A 24024-nucleotide genomic window follows, 5' to 3' on the forward strand; every position below is an offset into this window, starting at 1 on the left:
GGATCGGCAAACATAATTCACAGCTATATAAAGCAGTCCTAGGTGCGTGGGAAGCGCCCGACTGGTGATGAAATACGAAATCCAGCATAGTGATCTCGTTTGCTGTGTTGTATTGAAATAATAATAATAATAATAATAATAATAATAATAATAATAATAATAATAATATATTAGATTTGTATGCCGCCCCTCTACAAAGACACTCGGGGCAGCTCACAACAATGATAAACAATGTACAAATCCAATATTTAAAAACACAATTTAAAAACCCTTGTAATAAAATAATCACCCAACCCAATCAAACCATACATAAACCAAGATAGTTAGGGGAAATTTCCCCATGCCTGGCGACAAAGGTGAGTTTTCAACTACTTGCAAAAGGCGAGGAGGGTGAGTCCCATGTCATGCCCACCATGGCCACCCCCACCCCCGGCCCTCCTAGGTCAAACACAACCATGAAATCCAGTTTGACACCCCAAACTGATGTTGATGCTTATTTCACCTAGTTCAGAAGAACACTAGACTTCAACCACCCCAAGCAGAGATGGAGGAAGGGGAGGGGGCTCCTGCCTGCCAACGAGTGAAAAACTGAGATTTTTTTTCCTCCTCCTCGCATTCTGGATGGGAAATCTTTCTAATGCACGTCAAGTTTTCCGCTGAAAGTGACATTCAAATTACACTTTTGAAAGACACGATCTCGTTATTTAAGACAAGTCCCCCAACGACATCGGCACACCTGAATGGAGAAAGCAAGAGATGTTCAAAGCCACGACACACCACACACCAAAAACGGGCTCCCTTTAACAAGTGACAGAGAGGTGGAATTGCTTAACAATGAGGGCTGGTCCTCTATCTGGTGAATACAAGTCCTGGGCCGCCCACGTCTTGGGAAGCCTCCTCGACTATTGAGATGGGTTCAAAAAAATAAACCCAAAACATGTGGCACTCCATGCAAAATTCACTACAGATTGCTAATACATGAGCTGAATATTCATCGTGGCAAGAACAGGGCATCTTGAATATTAAGCTAACTCCAGCGATGGCAGGAATCGTAAATGTTTTATCAAAAGGGAAGGCAAGGAGGCAATCCAAACACCGTTTCACCCTTTAGCCGGTACAAGCCAAGGATGCCCTCTGTTGTAAAATAAAAATGAAGATAAACGATGGGCTGTAGCAGTCGCTGAAGGTTCTCCGCTCCACACGCTGAGAATGCCATTCATTTTAAGTCAACAGAAAAAGGACAAGGAATGTTTCCCCCACCCTCCCTGCCTCCCGTAAGAGTCTAAAGACTCATTTATGCTGCCAAGCTTGGGGGTCATTAGATTCTACGTCCTGGCCAATAAATGTTTGAATGGACATGTGTGTATGCTAATAGGCTTTTTAAGGGTTTTTTATAGTTTTATTTATTCATTTATTTATTCATTCATTCATTCATTCATTCATTCATTCATTTATTTATTTATTTATTTATTTATTTGATTTTTATGCCGCCCTTCTCCTTAGACTCAGGGCGGCTTACAACATATTAGCAATAGCCCTTTTTAACAGAGCCGGCACATTGCCCCCACAATCCGGGTCCTCATTTTACCCACCTTGGAAGGATGGAGGGCTGAGTCAACCTTGAGCCGGTGATGAGATTTGAACCGCTGACCTTCAGTTCTACAGTCAGCTTCGGTGGCCTGTAGTACAGCACTCTACCTGCTGCGCCACCCTGGCTCATGGTTGGTTGGTTGGTTGTTTGGTTGGTTGGTTGATTGATTGGATTTGTATGCCGCCCCTCTCCGAGCACAAATGTATAGTAGAGTCTCGGTTATCTGTCCTTCGGATATCCAACACTCTGGATTATCCGACGTCGTGGCCGCTTGGGGGCGTGGCTGTAGGCATTTCCATGCCCCCCAGACACCCCCCCCAAATATGACAGCCATGATGGGGAAGCAAGCTGGGAGCGAGCGAGAGAAAGCCAAAGAGGGGAGCGAGCTAGAGAGAGAGAGAACCAGGGATGGAAGCGGGAGAGAGAGAGAGAGAGAGAGTTGAGGACGGAAGCAGTACAGTAGAGTCTGAATTATCTGATATTTCGGCTATCCGGCTATCACCCCACTCGTTTATGTCAGATAACTGAGACTCTACTATAATTCTTAATTTTAATTTTAATTAATCATATGTCGATGTATACTGTTTTCGTATGTTGTAAGCTGCACCGAGTTTTGGTGATTTTTTTTGCTTCTGTGCATGCACAGAAGCAAAAAAATAGCCAAAATTTCACTCAGCCATGCGTCCCCTCGTGAGATTTCATTTCCTATGCATCACTCCGGCGCACACGGGCAGGTGCTGGGGTTGCGGAGCTCCGTGGGAAGTGCACTGAGTAGTGGCGGGAGCCGGCAACCCTTCACTGGTCAGGATGTGTCTCCTGGTTCAGGCCAGATCACTTGAACCATTAACAACCCGCTGGTGATGTAATTTTGGCATCACGGATCCGGTTCTGTCTGTTTTTTGCTTCCACGCATGTGCGGAAGCAAAGAAATTACCAAAAACTGGTGAAATATCATGCGCACGAGCATCCTTACACACAATAATAATAATAATAATAATAATAACAACAACAACAACAACAACAACAACAGAAAAATCAACAGACGATCCAAAGTGCAGACTCTGTAAAGAAACAGATGAAACAATCGATCACATACTCAGCTGCTGCAAAAAGATCGCACAGACTGACTACAAGCATAGACATGATGCTGTGGCACAGATGATCCACTGGAACTTGTGCCGGAACTACCATTTACCAGTGGCAAAGAACTGGTGGGATCATAAGCCTGAAAAAGTGGTCGAAAATGAGCAAGCAAAACTACTGTGGGACTTCCGACTTCAGACTGACCGAATTCTGAAGCATAACACACCAGACATTGTGATCGTGGACAAAAAGAAAGTATGGATCATCGACATCGCAATCCCAGGAAACAACATAATTGAGGAGAAGCAGCTAGAGAAACTAGTGAAATACGAAGATCTAAAAATCGAGCTGCAACGACTCTGGCATAAGCCAGTGAAAGTGGTCCCAGTGGTCCTTGGCACGCTGGGCGCAGTGCCAAAGGATCTCAGCGGACATTTGAAAACCATCGGAATTGACAAAATCTCCATCTGTCAATTGCAAAAGGCCGCTTTACTGGGATCGGCAAACATAATTCGCCGCTACATCACGCAGTCCTAGGTGCTTGGGAAGCGCCCGAGTGGTGATGAAATGCGAAATCTAGCATAGTGATCTCGTTTGCTGTGTTGTATTTACATAAGAATAAGAATAAGAATAAGAATAAGAATAAGAATAAGAATAAGAATAAGAATAAGAATAAGAATAAGAATAAGAATAAGAATAAGAATAAGAATAAGAATAAGAATAAGAATAAGAATAAGAATAAGAATAAGAATAAGAATAAGAATAAGAATAAGAATAAGAATAAGAATAAGAATAAGAATAAGAATAAGAATAAGAATAAGAATAAGAATAAGAATAAGAATAAGAATAAGAATAAGAATAAGAATAAGAATAAGAATAAGAATAATACAAGACAATGACAATAATAGTAAACCATCATCATCCAGACATCCTGATTGTGGGGGGAAAGATGTGAAAAAGAAAAAAAAGTGCTTACTGCACACTCACAGAAGCCAAATCTCACACCGACGTGTGCTACCAGTGCGCTCGAGTGACCGGCACGAGTGCGTCCAGCAGGCGAGCACGCACAAGTCAGCGAGAGATTTGGCTCCTGTGCATGTGCAGTTAGCAAAATTGTGTGCCTGTGCAGTAAGCCTGCCTGCTTCCCATGCAAAAAAGTGGACCCTCTTAGAATGGGAAGGCTCAGCAAAGTGACCCACTGTGAGCCAAATCACATTTTCATTTAGCATCTCTCCCACCAGCTTCAATGCCTTTATTTTTTAAATCTCCTTTGTCGTTTTTTTGAACTTCTAAAGCTTCGCTTTTCTTCAAATTACTGAATTAGCTTAAAAGTCCCAGTGTCAGGTTTATTGTCTTCTAAACCAGCTGGTGCAGATAAAGCATTTAGAAACAGAAGTGATTTGTCAGTCTTTGTTTCACGGTTATCTTTTAAGAAGGAGGAGGAGGGGAGAAAAACCCTTGGGGAAATTTACTAACTAGCACAACCAATTTGCACCCATTTAGTTTATTTTATTTTATTTATTTATTTATTTATTTTGTCCAATACACAATGAGGGTTTTAGTGGGTATATATCTATATACACATAGTAAAATACATGATGAAGGTTATAGAGGAGATACTCATAGTAAAATATATCTAAGAAAGAATAGGAAAGAAGGTATAGTAATAGAACATATCAATGAAAGAATAGAAGAAGAGATATAGGAATAGAAGAAAGGAATAGGAGATATAGGAGAGCAATAGGACAGGGGACGGAAGGCACTCTAGTGCACTTGTACTCGCCCCTTACTGACCTCTTAGGAATCTGGATAGGTCAACCGTAGATAATCCAAGGGCAAAGTGTTGGGGGTTTGGGGATGACACTACGGAGTCCGGTAATGAATTCCACGCTTTGACAACTTGGTTACTGAAGTCATATTTTTTACAGTCAAGTTTGGAGCGGTTAATATTAAGTTTAAATCTGCTGTGTGCTCTTGTGTTGTTGTAGTTAAAGCTGAAGTAGTCGCCGACAGGCAGGACGTTGCAGCATATTTATTTATTTATTTATTTATTATTTATTATTTGGATTTGTATGCCGCCCCTCTCCGAAGACATATGATCTTGTGGGCAATACTTAGATCTTGTTTAAGGCGTCTTAGTTCTAAACTTTCTAGGCCCAGGATTGAAAGTGTAGTCTCATAGGGTATTCTGTTTTGAGTGGAGGAGTGAGGGGCTCTTCTGGTGAAGTATCTTTGGACATTTTCAAGGGTGTTAATGTCTGAGATGCGATATGGGTTCCAAACAGATGAGCTGTATTCGAGGATGGGTCTGGCAAAAGTTTTGTAAGCTCTGGTAAGTAGTGTGAGATTGCCAGAGCAGAAGCTATGTAGGATTAGGTTTGTGATCTCCAACAAGTTTTACCTGTGTTCCCAAAAGGGGAAAGGGGCTATAATTCACAGCACCCACCTTGAGCCTGGGAATCCCCCCTTGCAGGGATGGAAAAATTGAAATTCTGGCAAAATGCTTCCGTCTAGGACAATCCCAAACTAAATGAACAATAGCCTCTTTCATTGCCTAGGTCCTCAGAGTACATGATATGCTAAGCCATAATGTGCTTTGCTTAGGTTTAGCTTCTTGTGTTTAGGTTTAGCCAATGTGGTTAAAAATCATGGCTGATCTTGCAGGCTTTTTTAAAAAAAAACTCTGAAAGGTGTAAAAAAAATTCAGAAATGCCTCCAGTCATACTTGCAAGAATTGTTTAAAATGGTTTTCAAAGGAATACGCGTTGCTCGATAAATAAGACGCTATGAGGTCAACAATGCTGTCAAAAAGGAAAAACCTGGATAATTATTTTTTTTTTAAAGGTAGATTAACCCAGGGGTGAAATTCAGAATTTTCAAAATTGTGTGGGCAGGCAAGGATACTGCCAAGTCCCCATTCCCACCCTGCTCTGGGGCCAGACAGAGGGGAGAGTTGAACTGTCAAATTGCAGGAAGTCGGCAGAAGAAGCCTGCAGTACTGCACTCTGACCACAGGGAGGGGAGGGGAGGGAGGGGAAGGGAAAGAAAGGGAGGAAAGGGAAAGAAGGGAAGGGAGGGGAGGGGATGGAAAGAAGGGAGGGGAGAGAAGGGAGGGGAAGGGAAGGGCGCCTAAAACACGATCTAAGTATTGCCCACAAGATCATATGCTGCAATGTCCTGCCTGTTAATGACTACTTCAGCTTCAACCGCAACAACACAAGAGCACGCAACAGATTCAAACTTAATATTAATCACTCCAACCTTGACTGTAAAAAATATGACTTTAACAATCGAGTTGTCGAAGCGTGGAACTCATTACCGGACTCAATAGTGTCAGCCCCTAACTCCTAACATTTCTCCCTTAGACTATCCACGATTGACCTCTCCAGGTTCCTAAGAGGTCAGTAAGGGGCGTACATAAGTGTACCAGCCTGCCTTTCGTCCCCTGTCCAATTGTCTTTCCTTTATTTCATATATCATATATATTTTCTTCCTTTCATATTATCTTCTCCTGTATTTTTACATATTATCTTTATATATACTACTTCATGCCTATTCTCTTCCATATGTATTGTGTATTGGATGAATGAATGAATGAATAAATAAATAAATAAATAAATAAGTAAAAAATAAATAAAGAAGGGAAAGAAGGGAAGGGAGGGAGGGGGGATTGAAAGAAGGGAGGAGAGGGGAGAGAAGGGAGGGGAAGGGAAGGGAAAGGAAAGGAGGGAAGGGAGGGGAGGGGACAGGAGGGGTGGGGAGGGAAGGGGAGAAGAGGGAGGGAGGAAGGGAGGAAGGGAGGAGGGGAGGAAGATAGCAATAGCACTTATATACTGCTTCACAGTGCTTTACAGCCCTCTCTAAGTGGTTTACAGAATCAGCCTATGCCCCCCCCAACAATCTGGGTCATAAGCCCCTTTTTTCCAGCGCCATTTTAACTTTGAATTGTCACTAAGCAAACTCTCGTAAGTCGAGGACCACCTGTCTCTCCTGCAGTAGTGATATTTGATTTGTACATTTTATCCTCTGCCTACCCTCATTTCCCCAGCTAATGGCCAACTCCAAAACTTTGTTAAGAAGTTGAAGCCGGATCAACAAACAAGAGAGAAATAATAGAATTTCATACGCATCTCCAAATCTGTGCAACCTTCTCCCACCCTTAGACTCCCTGCTTTAAGCTAAAATTCCTTTTGCAAAAAAAAAGGGGGGGAAGGGGTTGAAAATAAAACTCAATAAACTGTAGTTCCACCCACGATCCAGGTCACCCACCCCTCATGTGGCTAGAGTAGCCATCCAACTGGTTTCAAAATGAGAGCTGGACTCACAAAAATAACCTCACAAAATTGCGAGAGAAAAAGAGGTATTTGAGCAGTGGGGAGGTTTTAGTTCACCCAAAACCTGTTATGCAACTGCTTGGCCCGGCGTCACCTCTGGCCACTTGCTCCTGGAGGACAGGATCTCTGAATGAAATGCAAATTGCATAATTTTGGGCTATTTCGGCCTCCTTTTTTTCAACACCGCTTCTGTGTCAAGCCACATTCCGTCCAAACACATCCCCAGCTGAGGACACAGATAATGCAATAATGCCTTGCACTGGTTGCCAATTGGTTTCCGGACACAATTCAAAATGCTGGTGATGACCTATAAAACCCTACATGGCATCGGACCGCCTTCTACCGCATGAATCCCAGTGACCGGTTAGGTCCCATAGAGTCGGTCTTTTCTGGGTCCCGTCGGCTAGACAATGCCATCTGGCGGGGCCCAGGGAAGAGCCTTCTCGGTGGTGGCCCCAGGCCTCTGGAATTCAGCTCCCTCCAGAGCTTTGCACTTCCCCCAGCCCTCCTTGCCTGAGCCTCAAAACTCATTTATGTTGCCAGGCATGAGGCAATTAGATCAAGCCACCTTCCTCTGTCTACGAGTTGTAATATGTGGTTGTGAATGAATTGGTTGACTGATTTTTATTATACGTGGGATTTTAGTAGTAACTTTTAATTAATTAGATTTGTTGCTGTGCTGCTTTTGTACCCTGGGAGCCGCCCCAAGTCTTTGGAGAAGGGCGGCATACAAATCTAATAAATCATAATAATGTCTGCCGAGATAAAACCATCGGATTCTCAGCATCAACTGAAGCCCAATGCTTTTCCAACAGAAAGTGGTCATCAATTCCAACATCCAATGTTGGAATATTCACTAGAATGCAACGATAGGAGAAGGACAGACTGGAGGAGGCGTCAAGGGAGGACTTAGCCTAGAAACATTTATGTCTATGGAGAATTTCAGTCCTCCAGGCCATGATTGTCCCAAAGGTGCTTTTTCAAGAGGCAACTGGACTTTCTGGTAAAATCCAGTTCCTTCCTGAAATAGAATCATTTATGTTCCCACAAACAGTCTAAGTTGAATAATTAGCGATATTTTGGAACAAGCATTGACTTGTCTTGTGCATTTGTTCTTAGTTGCGAAGTTGCGTTTGATCCATCACAACCCCGTGGACAATGTTCCTCCAGGCCTTCATGTCCTGTACCATCCCCTGGAGTCCATTTAAGCTCACGCTTAAAGAAGAAGGTGGGAGTGACTCCGCAGAGGAGGGCTTGGCACACAGCCAAGGCAGTCAATCTTCCTTATCTTCTATAGCTTCAGATGATGACATTTTGGATCCACGCAAGGGCAGAATTATGCGTAGAAGATACCAAGTAAGAACATATTACAGGAAATAAGGGAGGCCCCCTGTGTTTGGGTGGGGCTCCAGTAATTAGGGCTGCTGCTATAAATAGCAGCATGTGGGTTTGGTCATTGTGGAAGAATATCTGTTGCAGTTTCGTCAGGAATTTTGTGTGCTGGAGTTTGTTGCTTTTTCACGCCTTTGAAACCAAAGCAGAGCAGCATGTGTGTGTGTGTGTGTCTCCCTTCATTGGAAGAAGAAGGGGTGTGAAGTTTCTCCACAGCTGCTGGCTAAGTACTTAATGACTACTTAAGGGAAATTGTACAGACTACCCGGTTATTTTGGGAAGAGTGCTCTTTGCAATACAAAAAGAGTGCTTAGTTTATTTTGACTTTTGTGATAAAGAACATTGTTTTGAATTTTCAAACGTGTGTGTGTGTCTGAAATTTGTATCCTTGAATTTTCGGGAGGCTCCTATCAGAGAGCCCGGCAGAACAGGCTGGAGCAATAACTCAAACTTAACATGTGGCCCTGATTCTTCGCACCTGACAGTGTAGAAATAAACAATCGTTGCTATTTCTGCATTGGCTGGCTATTGCAGCCAAATATGTGTCAAGAATCGGGGTCTTCTGGAGCTCAGCAATTCTCCCAGGTAGCAAGAGGTATGTGCTATAATATTTCTTTTGGAATTGTTCTTTAAACAAGAATGGGAATTATGCCCCTGCAAAGCAGAACCCTGGCATGGGACTGCAAATTCTCTCCTTCTCTACATCTATATATTCAATATTTCTGACTCTTCCCGCTGGGAAGGCGTATTTCTAAACATTCCCAGATAGCCTAACCTTATTTCCTGACAGTTAGAACAATTAATCTCTGGAACAGCTTGCCTCCAGAGGTTGTGAATGCTCCAACACTGGAAGTTAGAGGTATAGTTAGAGGTATAACAAGCCGGAAGAGGGAGATTTTGACCCCGCTGTTTAGAGCACTGGTGAGACCACATTTGGAATAATTCTGTGTTCAGTTCTGTAGACCTGACCTACAAAAAGGTATGGATCAAATTGAACGGGTCCAAAGACGGGTTGAAAAAATGGTGGAAGGTCTTAAGCATAAAACTTATCAGGAAAGACTTCATGAACTCATTCTGTATAGTCTGGAGGACAGAAGGGGAAGAGGGGACATGATTGAAACATTTAAATATGTTAAAGGGTTAAATAAGGTTCAGGAGGGAAGTGTTTTTAATAGGAAAGTGAACCCAAGAACAAGGGGGCACAATCTGACGTTAGTTGGGGGAAAGATCAGAAGCAACGTGAGAAAATATTATTTTATTGAAAGAGTAGTAGATGCTTGGAACAAACTTCCAGCGGACTTGGTTGGTCAATTCACAGTAACTGAATTTAAACATGCCTGCAGTACTGCCCTCTAACCACTGCACCACCGAGGCTCTGTCATCATATACAGATGACAAAAATACCCATGAAGACAAATCTCTACCTGGAAAAAAAGTTAGGAACTAAAATTTCATCAATGGAGGAAATAAGGAGAAGAGAGGGCTTCACCTATTGAATTCGAGGCTCACATATGTTGCTCCTCTGAAAATAAATTGGCAAGCAAAGAGTTTCCAGTTCTCCAGCTGTTCCTTCCAGCATTGATTCCTGCCCTCTTTTCCTCCAACTCCAATACTTTTATCTAGGTCATGCTATGGCTTTTACAATCATTTCCTTTCGTTTTTCATTTGATCTCCAGCCCTAAATACTTAACAGTCACCAGCCTTCGGTTCTTCACCCGTGGCTTCGTTTGATGAGCCGGCAGAAACAGAACCAGGGCAGATAGGGAAGGATTCAGCCATTGTCACATTGTGAGCCTCCAATCTCACACTTCCGTTTGTTTTTTTTTCCTTTCATTAAAAAGACCGAAATGAACCATCTCAGGTTTGAAAAGGTATCATTTCCGACTCACCAAATGATGTCCTACATGGCATCGGGCCAGATTACTTGTGGGACCACATTCTGCCACATGAATCTCAGTTCCCACAGAGTCGGCCTTCTCCAGGTCCCGTCAAGTAGACAATGTCATTTGGTGGGACCTAGGGGAAGAGCCTTCTCTGTGGGGGCTCCGGCCTTCTGGAATCAGCTCCCCCCAGAGATTCGTACTGCCCCCACCCTCCTTGGCTTCCTCATCTATGCCGCCAGGCTTGAGGCGATTAGACTCTAGCCCCCTGGCCGATGAATGTTATGAATGGTTATCGTTTGAGTGGGTATGATTGCTTTTCTAATAATACTGGGTTTTATAGACCAGTACATTTAGTTTTTTAAATTAATTGGATTTAGACCATTATACTGTATTGTCCTCGGAGAGGGATGGCATATAAATCCGAATGAATGAATGAATGAATGAATGAATGAATGAATGAATGAATGAATGAATGAATGAATAAATAAATAAATAAATAAATAAATAAATAAATAATACTGGGTTTTATAGACTAGTACATTTAGTTTTTTAAATTAATTGGATTTAGATCTTTATACTGTATTGTCCTCGGAGAGGGATGGCATATAAATCCGAATGAATGAATGAATGAATGAATGAATGAATGAATGAATGAATGAATGAATGAATACTGGGTTTTATAGACTAGTACATTTAGTTTTTTCAATTAATTGGATTTAGATCTTTATACTGTATTGTCCTTGGAGAGGGATGGCATATAAATCCAAATGAATGAATGAATGAATGAATGAATGAATGAATGAATGAATGAATGAATGAATGAATGAATAAATAAATAAATAAATACTGGGTTTTATAGACTAGTACATTTAGTTTTTTCAATTAATTGGATTTAGATCTTTATACTGTATTGTCCTCGGAGAGGGATGGCATATAAATCCGAATGAATGAATGAATGAATGAATGAATGAATGAATGAATGAATGAATGAATGAATGAATACTGGGTTTTATAGACTAGTACATTTAGTTTTTTCAATTAATTGGATTTAGATCTTTATACTGTATTGTCCTTGGAGAGGGATGGCATATAAATCCAAATGAATGAATGAATGAATGAATGAATGAATGAATGAATGAATGAATAAATAAATAAATAAATAAATAAATTTCCTTGTTAGCTGCACTAGGGGAAAAACCAAGAGACAGGAAGGAAGGTAGCATTCCCCATGAGAGCTACGTGTATTTTCGGAGAGTCCAGCAGAATGTTGACCTCCGTGACTAGTTCCTTTTTCTCCGCCAGGCGATCTAGATAAAGGAATTGAGTGGAGGAAGCCCTGGCATTATGGAATTCAGCTGAGAGTTCTCAATGCCATTTGTTTCTCAGAGCCTTTGAAGCCCAGTATTTCAACCTCTGCTTTATATTGATTATATCTTTTAATGGTGCCTTCAGTTGGGTGGTTAATGGATGCTTTTACACTGCACCTTGCTAAGACACCCAGAACCCTTAAGAGCATGCATTTTTTAAAAAAATAAATAAATAAATAATAAGTCTGAAACTTTCAGCTCCGGAGATCACAATGCAAAATAAAAGGAAACTCCCCCCCCCCCAAGTTCCTGGGGCCATGACAGAATTATTGGCCCCCATTGATTTAAGGGATTCTCAATTCTCTTAATGAATTCAAGTCAGTCTCCATCAAAGATGCTAATTGTTCTTTGTCATTCAAGGGAAGGGTTGTCAGAAACAGGTACCTGCTTAGAATTTCACAGCCATGGAATAAAATTATCTATACCAGAAAAATTCTGCAACATTGCAGGGGTTTGATCCGAATTCTTAAACCACCAAACCCATTGGCAAGCCTGAATTTGATTTGGGTGTGTGATTCTTTGTATCTTTGGGTATTCTAATATGACAGTGATGGCGAACCTATGGCACAGGTGCCACAGGTGGTAGGCGGAGCCATATCTACTGGCAGGCGAGCTGTTGCCCTAGCTCAGCTCCAGTATGCATGTGTGTGTCGGCCAGCTGGTTTTTGGCTGGCACAGATGCTCTGGGAGGGTTTTTTTGGCTTCCAGAGAGTCTCCGGGGGAATGGGGGAGGGCGTTTTTACCTCGCCCAGCTCCAGGGAAGCTTTTGGAGCCTGGGGAGGGCAAAACCCCACTAGCCGACTGGACCCACCAGAAGTTGGGAAACAGGCCACTTCCGGTCACCAGATTGCCTCCGGGAGGGCAGGGGAAGCTGTTTTTGCCCTCCCCAGGCATTGAATTATGGGTGTGGACACTTGCCCATGTGTGATAGCGCACACTTATGCCGTTTCAGCACCCGAGGAAAAAAGGTTCACCAAATGTAAAATAATGCACTTGGGGAAAAAGGAATCCTCAATCTGAGTATTGTATTGGCAGTTCTGTGTTAGCAAAAACTTCAGAAGAAAAGGATTTAGGGGTAGTGACTTCTGACAGTCTCAAAATGGGTGAACAATGCAGTCAGGCGGTAGGGAAAGCAAGTAGGATGCTTGGCTGCATAGCTAGAGGTATAACAAGCAGGAAGAGGGAGATTATGATCCCACTATATAGAGTGCTGGTGAGACCACATTTGGAATACTGTGTTCAGTTCTGGAGACCTACAAAAAGATATTGACAAAATTGAACGGGTCCAAAGACGGGCTACAAGAATGGTGGAAGGTCTTAAGCATAAAACGTATCAGGAAAGACTTAATGAACTCAATTTGTATAGTCTGGAGGACAAAAGGAAAAGGGGGGACATGATCAAAACATTTAAATATGTTAAAGGGTTAAATAAGGTCCAGGAGGGAAGTGTTTTTAATAGGAAAGTGAACACAAGAACAAGGGGGCACAATCTGAGGTTAGTTGGGGGAAAGATCAAAAGCAACGTGAGAAAATATTATTTCACTGAAAGAGTAGTAGATCCTTGGAACAAACTTCCAGCAGACGTGGTTGGTAAATCCACAGTAACTGAATTTAAACATGCCTGGGATAAACATATATCCATTGTAAGATAAAATACAGAGAATAGTATAAGGGCAGGTTAGATGGACCATGAGGTCTTTTTCTGCCGTCAGTCTTCTATGTTTCTATGTTTCTAATGAATGAATGAATGCTGCGTGACTTTTAATTTCCCAATTAATCCTGTATTTTCCATTAGACCAAATGTATCGCTCCATTTTTACGAGCGGAGTATTTAAATTGCTGTTGTAGAATCAACAGAATAGCCTGCTGGCACCACCCATGTGCTACAGGCATACATTGCCATAGTCAGAAAGATCAACATTACTCTTTTATGCGCACATGTCTGCTCTCTGAAATGAAAATCCAGCATTGTACATAATGCTTCTTGATGCTTCAAATGAATGTTCCTGTTAGTTTAAAACCTCATCATGAATGTTGCAGGAAGTGCATTTTGCTACTTAACTAGAAATGCTTTGAATTTCCAAATCCCTGACTGAAATTGGGGGGGGGGGGGGGGGGGATCAAAAATCAAATTGAAAGGCAGCTCAGCTTTGATCTGGCTCCCTTGACAGTTTTAACCATTTTGGCAAAGATGAAAGAACCACAACTATTTGTTTTTGGGATTCTCCTTTTAGTCTTCTAGAAAGTCTCGTAGAGTGGCACATCTCCTTCAAGGTCAGAGAGAGCCCATTTTCTGTAACTTAGTAAAGAGCAAAAATTCAATCTGGCATTCCCCAGTGCTAAATCCTCAGAGCTTCTGCTGAAAATCCCAACGTAAAACCAGGATAGGTTTCTTCTAAACATATGTTAGTACAAACATAAACTTCATTGTTTTTTGCTCTTAAGTTTAAATAGTTTTGCTAAATGCTCTTTTGTTTTCATTTTTCATTTCAGTCTGGACTATTAACGAATACCTGATGAAATTCTCAATGGAATTTCCAATGGAATTTGGACCATTAAGAAATTCCCAATGGAATTTCCAATGGAATTTGGACCATTAAGAAATTCCCAATAGAATTCCCAATGGAATTTCCAATGGAATTTGAACCATTAAGAAATTCCCAATGGAATTTCCAATGGAATTTGGACCATTAAGAAATTCCCAATGGAGTTTCCAATGGAATTTGGACCACTAAGTAATTCCCAATGGAATTTCCAATGGAATTTGAACCATTAAGAAATTCCCAATGGAATTTCCAATGGAATTTGGACCATTAAGAAATTCCCAATAGAATTTCCAATGGAATTTGGACCATTAAGAAATTCCCAATGGAATTTCCAATGGAATTTGGACCATTAAGAAATTCCCAATGGAATTTCCAATGGAATTTGAACCATTAAGAAATTTCCAATGGAATTTCCAATGGAATTTGGACCATTAAGAAATTCCCAATGGAATTTCCAATGGAATTTGAACCATTAAGAAATTCCCAATAGAATTTCCAATGGAATTTGGACCACTAAGTAATTCCCAATGGAATTTGGACCATTAAGAAATTCCCAAAGAAATTCTCATTGATATTTGAAACACTAAAAATCACCAGTGAAATCCTCAATGTAATTTGGACCATTGACAAATTCCCAATGATTTTCTCAATGGAATTTGGGTCATTGACAAATTCCCAATGAAATTCTCACTGGAATTTGAACCACTAAAAATCACCAGTGAAATCTTCAATGGAACTTGGACTGTTGACAAATTCCTCATGAAAGTTCTCAATGGAAAAAGGGAAAATCTTCTCTAAATCTCGCCAGTGCTGGGTTGGGATAGTAGGTTTGATTGGCTGAGAAAGCGAGAAAATATCCTTCCCTAACAATTGGTTAAAACTATAGATGGGGGGGAAAAGGGTCTATATATTCCAATTGGCTTCATACAGACACAGATGTAGACCTCAATCTGGTGACTCACTCTCTTTACACACAGGCCAGCATCTGTGAGCTGAGTGGTACATGTGCCTATGTACCTTCCCCTACATCTAAAATTTAAAGGGAACAATTAAGGCCTCCGATAGCTTGCACGTCAGCATAAACAACTCATAAAGGACCAGATGCAATGTCAAAAAATTAATATGCTACAAAAGAGCCTATAGAAATTCTGCACATTTCAGACTAAAGCTGCTGCTGTCAGCCCCGACAGCCATGAATCAAACCTCCCTCAAAGCCTAAAACCAGTTTGTCAACAGCCTCTAGATCCGAAATGGCATCAGTTGCCTCTTCTCCTCGAGGCAGACTGCTCAAAACATTTATTACTTTGTTGTAATAAATGTAAAGCTGAAATCTGACTTGCAAACACCCTCCAGTAGCTGAGGGTGTGTGGAGGCAGAGAGACAATCCAGTTGTTCCACTGACTTCAACCCACTGCAAAGAGCGTAGTTCCTTATTGAATGATTCTTCCTAGGGCAAGTTGGCTCCAATGCCTCCTACAGAGTAGACAGTCCGTCTCTCCTACATCCACTCTCTTATTTACAAAAGGTAGGAGCTTGGGGAGAAGGCTGGGCTCCCGAATCCTGATCATCAATATGTCCCCAATGTGTTGGAAATGCAAACAATCCACCGGAACATTTTTATTTATTTTTTATTTATTTATTTGTTTTGTCCAATACAAATTGAAAGTTAAAGAGAATAAAAACGTGTAGTAGTAAATATCAGGGAAGGGATAGAAGAAGAGATATGAGAATAGAATACATCAATGAAGAGTAGAGGAAGGATATATCGATGGGAGAAAAGATATATAAAATATAGGAGAGAGAATTGGACAGGGGACGGAAGGCACACTAGTGCACTTATGCTACCATCTATGGTGGACGTGCCCCAAAGTTAAAAGTTACTGGTTGAAAATTCAAAACTATTTAAAGCAAATTCTTCATAAACAAACCCCTCTTAACCCATAACTATTTCTTTAAAAAAAAACAATCTTTATTAGTTATTTACATTAAGAAAAAAGACATAAATACCACAAAACAAACATAAACAAAACACGACCTATACAGACATATAAATGTAGTTGCAATTGTATATCAAATCTTAAACACTCAACAATTTACACATTTGCCAAGCTATCCGTTGACACTATTGCTACAGCTATTTTTATATTATTTTGTTTTTTCAACATACAGTGATACCTCATCTTACGAACCCCTCGTCATACGAACCTTTTGATATATGAACCCGGGGTTTAACGCTTTTTTGCCTCTTCTTCTGAACTATTTTCATCTTACGAACCCGCCACTGCCACTGGGATGTCCCGCCTCCGGACTTCCATTGCCAGGCAAAGACTCCCCTTATTGGGAAACCCCACCTCTGGACCTTTCGTTGCCAGCCGAAGCGCCCGTTTTCGTGCTGGTGGGATTCCCCTGAGGTTCCCCTCCATGGGAAACCCCACCTCCGGACTTCCGCGTTTTTGTGATGCTGCAGGGGAATCCCAGCAGGGGAATCCCAGCATTGCAAAAATGGGTGCTTCGCTGGCAACGGAATTCCAGAGGTGGGGTTTCCCAGCGAGGGGAGCCTCCGCGAAATTGCAGCATTTTCAAGTAACTTTTGGATATAATGTTGAGTGCAAAATGCATCTATGAAAAAGAGCAATCAGGCACTAAGAGTAAGGTGCACGACCAATTGCGGGTTGCTAGTGGTATAGAAAAGGATGCACGCATTTATTCCTGCATGCATAGGAAGCAAAATCCCATGTGGGGAAGTGAGAGCGTGCAAGATATTGGCGTTTTTTTGCTTCTGCACATGCAAAATCCAAATCACATCCATTCTCCTGATCCCAGTTCACACAAGCTGCCATTTCGACAACGGAGGCTGGATTATATCCGAACTCTACCTGGTTACCAGGGGTGGATTCTAACTTACCTCACTTCCTGCGCTATTTGGGCATGCGCGCTTCATGTGCGTGCACATACGCAGTGGCAAAAATAACCACCATCATCTCCCCCAAAAAGCCAAAAACAAGATGGCGACAATGCACAGTGCCAGAAACTTGGCTTTTGTGCATGCGCGGAAAAACCTGGGGGGAAAATTGTTTAAAAAATCTTTAAAAATTTAAAAAATCAAAACAAAGATGGCGACACCCACGGACCAGCACCAACTGAACTGGTTCTGTGACATCATTCTGACATCACCAGTGTCCGAAATAAGTTTATTTCTGGAGGTAATATTACAATGCCAGTAAATGGTTTGTAAACATAGGAAAGGCTGATGTAAGCCATAATCAGTATGTAATCATGGGTTCGCTAACTGTGCTGCAACCTGATTGGCTGTAACCTATATATAAGGAGTAACCCCCTTGCATGGGTGTGGTTTGCAGTTAATGGTTTTGTTATAGTGGTTGGTGGTTTGTGAGTGGTTGCAGTGGTGGATGTATTATTAGTGAATGATAGTATTGTGATAGTTTATTTAGAGAAACATTTTGTTAAGAAGAAAAGTAAAATACAGTGGTACCTCATCTTACGAACGCCTCTTCTAACGAACTTTTCAAGATACGAACCCGGTGTTTAAGATTCGTTTGCCTCTTCTTCCGAACTATTTTCATCTTACAAACCCAAGCAGCTGCTGCTGGGATGAAGGGGTTTCTTTTTTCCCCCTTTTTTGAAGAAAGAAAAGGGAGGGGCTGCTTGGAGTAGGAAAGATTTTGCAGAGAACAACGTGCTTGCAAAGGCACTGAAAGGGTGTCTTTTTAAGAAAGAAAAGGGAGGAGGGAGGGGCAGCTTGGGGGAGGAAAATTTTTGCAGAGAACAACGTGCTTGCAAAGGCACTGAAAGGGTGTCTTTTGAAGAAAGAAAAGGGAGGGGCGCCCCCCTTGCCTTTCTTCCTTCCCACTCACCCTTTAGCCTAGCCTTGCTTCTTCCACCCGCCCCCTTTAGCTGCTCCTCCCTGCCCTCTGTTCGCCTCCCTTCTAAAGTTTGGGATTTTCCTGAAGGATTTGCACGCATTATTTGCTTTTACATTGATTCTTATGGGAAACATTGTTTCATCTTACGAACTTTTCACCTTACGAACCTCCTCCTGGAACCAATTAAGTTTGTATGATGAGGTACCACTGTATATATTTTACAGGAAAGCCTGCTGCAGTGTGTTTTTCGCTGAAGACTTCAACTAGGTACACATAGTGATGAACTGTGGCTAGTTGGTGGGATTACTTTCTGCATATGCAAAACTCTCTCCCCCCCCAACAACCTGTGGGTCGCTAATGGTTTGAGTAAACTGGTCCAAGCCCAAAACAACCCACCTCTGCTGGTTACACAAAAATGTGTAGGTTTTTTTCTTCCGCGCATGCCGAAACACAGGCGCACCTGTGGCTCCGTGTGCGATTTTGCTATCTCCACAGGTGCAGAAGCAAAATCGCACTGGCCCCGCAAGCACTTACGAGCCATGGTGGTGAGCATGATTTAGCATTCCAGCTCATAACTCACCGCTGCACCCCACCCTTGCTTCTCCTGCCCACTTCTGCTTACCTTCAGCTTCTCGAACCGGTCACTCAGGGATGCCACTTGGTGATCCCGGTGCCTCCCCACCAGTTTGCATAAGGCACAGATGAGCTGGTCATCAGCCACACAGTACATGTTCACCTTCTCATTCTCGTGCTCAAGGCACATCAGCCCCCGGAAGTGAGTGTCTGGCACGGGCTCCACCAACCGGTGGCTGGTGAATGGCTTCTTGTTGGGGTGGGTGGCCCGCAAGCAGCGGTCACAGTAGGACACCTCGCAAGTAATGCAGGTCTTGATGGCGTCGCGGGGAGGGTCCTGCTCGCAGAACTGGCAAGCTATCCGGTCCACCACTGTCGTCATGGTCGGGCTACGGCGGTAGGTCCGCTCACGGTAGTTCTCGCTGGGGGAACTGGGTCCGCTCAAAGAGGCCTTCTGGAATCGGTCGATGATGTTCTGCAAGGTCACATTCCGTTTGAGGCCGTCTAGGCCCCGGTGGTTAAGGGAGATGACATGTCGGCAGGTGGGGCACTGGAAGGCAGTGATGGGTTCGAGGGTCTCGCCGGAGGAGCAGCTGGAAACCAAGATGCGGTGGGCACAGCTAAAGCAGAGGCTGTGGGCGCACGGCAGGAGGAGGGGGTCTTCGAACAACTCTAAGCAAATTGGACAAGTCAGTTCCGACTCCAGTGTTTCCATCTTTAGTTAAAACAATCTGGCTTCAGTGTTAAAAATGAGGGAGGCAGGTCAGTCATCTGCAAAAGAAAATGGCGGGAAGGAGAGAAAGGAACATGGTTATAGCCAGGCGTTTCCCACCTAGTCTCCGGGGAAGGGTCGTCCAAAGCAGCATTTGAAGTTCTGCAAGATTTCCCACCCAAGTGTCTTTAAACCTGACCCACCACCATCGCCAAGTCTAATATTCCAAGCTGTTATGAGTTTATGGAAATCCACCAACTACCCATCTCAACTAGGTCAACCTAATCCTACGTAACTTCTTCTCCAGTATTCTCACACTACTAAAAAACATTCACCAGACCAATTCTAAGGAATTTTATTGCCAAGCAGGGGAGTTAAGTGCTCTTCTTGTAAAGTACCTCTGTACGATCTCTAATGTATTAATGTCCAAAATAAAGTGTGCATTCCAGGCAGATTAGCAGTATTCAAGGATAGGTCTGAAAAAAGTTTTGTATGCCCTAGTTAGAAGCATAGCGTTACCAGAGAGAAAACTTCATAAAATAAGGTTGACAACTCTTAATGCCTTTTTAGCCATGTTGTTACAGTGAGCTCTGGGCCATTGTCATCGTGAAGGCCATTATTCATTTCATCCTCCATAATTTGTCTAATCTTCAAAAGCATCCATAGCCATCTCTATGTGTCATGTAGCGGCATTTACCATTCAATCATGCATTTAATAAAACAATGTTTTCTTTAATCAATCCTAAACAGCCTATCTTTTACTTTCAGCGTGTAATGATAGGTTCTACCATTTCTCTACGTTACATATAATTTCATACCCCTCTGTCACACAAGGGGCATGTTTACATTGTTGTTGAAAAATAGCATTTTACTTTTATTCCTTACGAAAGCTAATGGGAAACATCAGAGCCTTAATCAGAGCCTTAAAGTGATTTGGAGAGGATGGTACAAACTTCAGAGCTTTGGATGAAGTCAAATCATTATGGAAACTGTCAGAATACACACAGCTTTGCTAAGTGAGACAACCCAGGAGCAATAACAACAAACAGAGGTTTTTAAGAAATAGTGGTTTTATGCCCTTCATGGCATCGGACCAGAATATCTCCGGGACCGCCTTCTGCCGCACGAATCCCAGCGACCGGTCAGGTCCCACAGAGTGGGCCTTCTCCGGGTCCCGTCGACTAAACAATGTCATTTGGCGGGACCCAGGAGAAGAGCCTTCTCTGTGGCGGCCCCGACCCTCTGGAACCAGCTCCCCCCAGATATCAGAGTTGCCCCCACCCTCCTTGCCTTTCGCAAGCTCCTTAAAACCCACCTCTGTCGTCAGGCACGGGGGAATTGAAATTTTTTCCCTTCCCCCTAGGCTTATAGAATTTATACATGGTATGTTTGTTGGTATGATTGGTCTCTTAAATTGGGGTTTTTTAGATTACTTTTTAATACTAGATTTGTTACATTGTTTTCTTTATTGTTGTTAGCCGCCCCGAGTCTTCGGAGAGGGGCGGCATACAAATCTAATAAATAAAATAAATAAAATAAAAATATCTACAAAGTTTGTGAGTGCTCCTTGTCCACCTCAGGTCATGTCAGATTCTGAGGAGGATGGGCCAGGGGGGTTGCCAAATGAAGCAGAGAGCAAGAGTGAGGCAGAAAGTGACTTGAATGACCCTGAGGAACCACTAGAGGGGGTCGATGTGACAATTGGGGAGTGGTCCCAGTCAGAGAGTGAGGAAGACATGAGAGTGGAAAACAATTGGATCAACCCTCGCTATAGAAGAATGCTTCAAAGGCGAGAGGAGTTACAGAGTAAAAGGTATTAGTTTACAGTCTTAGCTTCTTTGAGGTATGATGTCACTTCCAGGCAGTCTGCATTGGTTGCCGATCAGTTTCTGGTCACAATTCAAAGTGCTGGTTATGACCTATAAAGCCCTTCATGGCACCGGACCAGATTATCTCAGGGACCGCCTTCTGCTGCACGAATCCCAGCGACCAGTTAGGTCCCACAGAGTGGGTCTTCTCCAGGTCCCGTCAACCAAACAATGTCGCTTGGCGGGGCCCAGGGGAAGAGCCTTCTCTGTGGTGGCCCCGGCCCTCTGGAACCAACTCCCCCCAGAGATTAGAATTGCCCCCACCCTCCTTGCCTTTCGTAAACTGCTTAAAACCCACCTCTCCCGCCAGGCATGGGGGAATTGAGATACACTTTCCCCCTAGGCCTTTACAATTTTATGCATGGTATGTCTGTATGTATGATTGGTTTTTATAATAATGGGTTTTTAACTGTTTTTAGTATTGGATTATTGTTATATGCTGTTTTGTTACTGTTGTTAGCTGCCCCGAGTCTGCGGAGAGGGGCAGCATACAAATCCAATAAATAAATAAATGAATAAATAAATAAAAAGGATTGTGGGAAATGGGGCATGGAGAATCAACACCGTTCTATGGCAGAGCCGTGAAACTGGGGGGCTGCTTGAACGAAGCTTTAAAACCATGATTTCTGCTTCAAAAAGACAATCCTTGTTGGACGCTGTGCTAGGGAAAGCTTTGGTGAGCAGTTGCATATGTTTAAGTAAATGAATGGGCTTTTTCTCAGGAATGCAGATACGAATGAGTTTCTTGTCTTCCAGGACATAGATTACAGCTAGCTCTAAAGAGAAAAATAACTGCTCCTGTGCTGTTTTAAACTCTGTATGCTTGATTTCAAATAAAGAGTGGGATTTTATCATGAAACAAGTGATTTCTGAGTTGGGGTTTACTCTGGAGGCCCATGCCCAGAACACAGAATATATTCTATACATACATGTTCTTATAGGCAGAGGCCAAACAATCAGTAAATTACAGCAAGAAGAACACACGATGCAAAAGAGATGCCCAAGAGGGCCTCTTATTAGTATACAGTGAGGTTTACATTGTAAACCTGGAAGAAGGAGGAAGGGGAAGAGGAGGAGGAGGAGGAAAAGGAGAAGAAGAAGAGGAGGAGGAAGGAAGAAAAGGAGAAGAAGAAGAAGGGGAGGAGGGAGGAGGGAGAAGGAGGAAGGAGGAGGAAGGAGGAAAAAGAAAAGGAAGAGGAGGAGGAGGAAGGAGAAAGGAAGAAGGAGGAGGTGGAAGAGGAGGAGGAAGGAGGAGAAAGAGAAGGAAGAGGAGAGGGGAGGAGAAGGAGAAGAAGAAGAGGAGGAGGAAGGAGAAGAAGAAGAGGAGGAGGAAGGGGGAGGAAGAGGAGGAGGAAGGAAGAAAAGGAGGAGAAGAAGAGGAGGAGGAAGGAGGAGGAGGAAGGAGGAGAAAGAGAAGGAATAGGAGGAGGAGGAAGGAGGAGGGGGAAGAGGAGGAGGAAGGAGGAGAAAGAGAAGGAAGAGGAGGGGAAGGAGGAAAAGGAGAAGAAGAAGAGGAGGAGGAAGGAGGAGGAGGAAGGAGGAGGAGGAGGAAGGAGGAGGAGGAAGAGGAGGAAGGAGGAGGAAGAGAAGGAATAGGAGGAGGAGGAAGGAGGAGGGGAAGAGGAGGAGGAAGGTAGAAGAGAAAAAAGAGGAGGAAGAAGGAGGCCTCTTATTATTATACAGGTTCTTATAGGGACGACAGCCAAAAACCTTCCTGACTCATTCCCATCATTTCATCAGTGCATCATTGAATCACCATAGCAGCTGGTCAGCTCTTATGTCATTACCCTGACATAAACTAAAGGTTATTCAATATGTTTATCACATTTATATAGCTGTCCCTCTCACGTAGCGACACTTCGGCCGTTAATGGCCACTAATGGTGATGTAATGACCCACTTGGGTGTATGTACACAATAAAGAAATCCAAACAGATAAAAACCCATTAAAAATGCAACCAAAATAAGTTTAAAAGATTTTAAAATCTCAAAAAAAAATAATTTACAGACAGTGCATTGAGTCAACCTTCATGTAAACATGGAGTCCTTGGTGTTCTCAAATCTTGTTTTCTTACAGATGTTACAGAATGCAGCTGCGAGAGCAATCATGGGCTTCCCAAGGTATGCCCATGTTACACCAACACTCCGCAGTCTGCATTGGTTGCCGATCAATTTCCGGTCACAATTCAAAGTGTTGGCTATGACCTATAAAGCCCTTCATGGCATCGGACCAGAATATCTCCGGGACCGCCTTCTGCCGCACAAATCCCAGTGACCAGTTAGGTCCCGCAGAGTTGGCCTTCTCCAGGTCCCGTCGACTAAACAATGTCGTCTGGCGGGTACCAGGGGAAGAGCCTTCTCTGTTGTGGCTCCGACCCTCTGGAACCAGCTCCCCCCGGAGATCAGAACTGCCCCCACCCTCCTTGCCTTTCGTAAAGTTCTTAAGACCCATCTTTGCCATCAGGCATGGGGGAACTGAGACATCTCCCCCGGGCCTATACAGTTTATACATGGTATGTTTGTGTGTATGCTTGCTTTTAATAATGGGGTTTTTAGTGTTTATTATTAAATTATTAGATTTATTCTTACATTGTCTTTATTATTGTTGTGAGCCGCCCCGAGTCTACGGAGAGGGGCGGCATACAAATCTAATAAATAATAATAATAATAATTCCCAGCTAGGTAACATATTCAGGATGCTTCCTAATTGGGTCGTGAAACATCTACAAGTAAACAATCAGGCCCAGAAAACACCAAGGACTCCACAGTTCATCACTGAGCTGCAAAGAGTC

At 42.8% G+C, this 24024-nt stretch overlaps 1 protein-coding gene across 1 annotated transcript in view; it reads right to left on the reverse strand.

Moving 5' to 3' along the window:
- Positions 1-24024, reverse strand: part of MID2 (midline 2) — a 258997-nt gene that overhangs the window by 171814 nt on the left and 63159 nt on the right. Inside the window, exon 2 of the mRNA XM_070759822.1 lies at positions 18703-19424. Coding sequence (XP_070615923.1) covers positions 18703-19368 — 666 coding nt within the window. The 5' untranslated portion in view covers positions 19369-19424. The remainder of the gene's footprint in view (positions 1-18702; positions 19425-24024) is intronic.

The sequence above is a fragment of the Erythrolamprus reginae genome, chromosome 8 (assembly GCF_031021105.1).
Source record: "Erythrolamprus reginae isolate rEryReg1 chromosome 8, rEryReg1.hap1, whole genome shotgun sequence".
Classification (NCBI taxonomy): domain Eukaryota; kingdom Metazoa; phylum Chordata; class Lepidosauria; order Squamata; family Dipsadidae; genus Erythrolamprus; species Erythrolamprus reginae.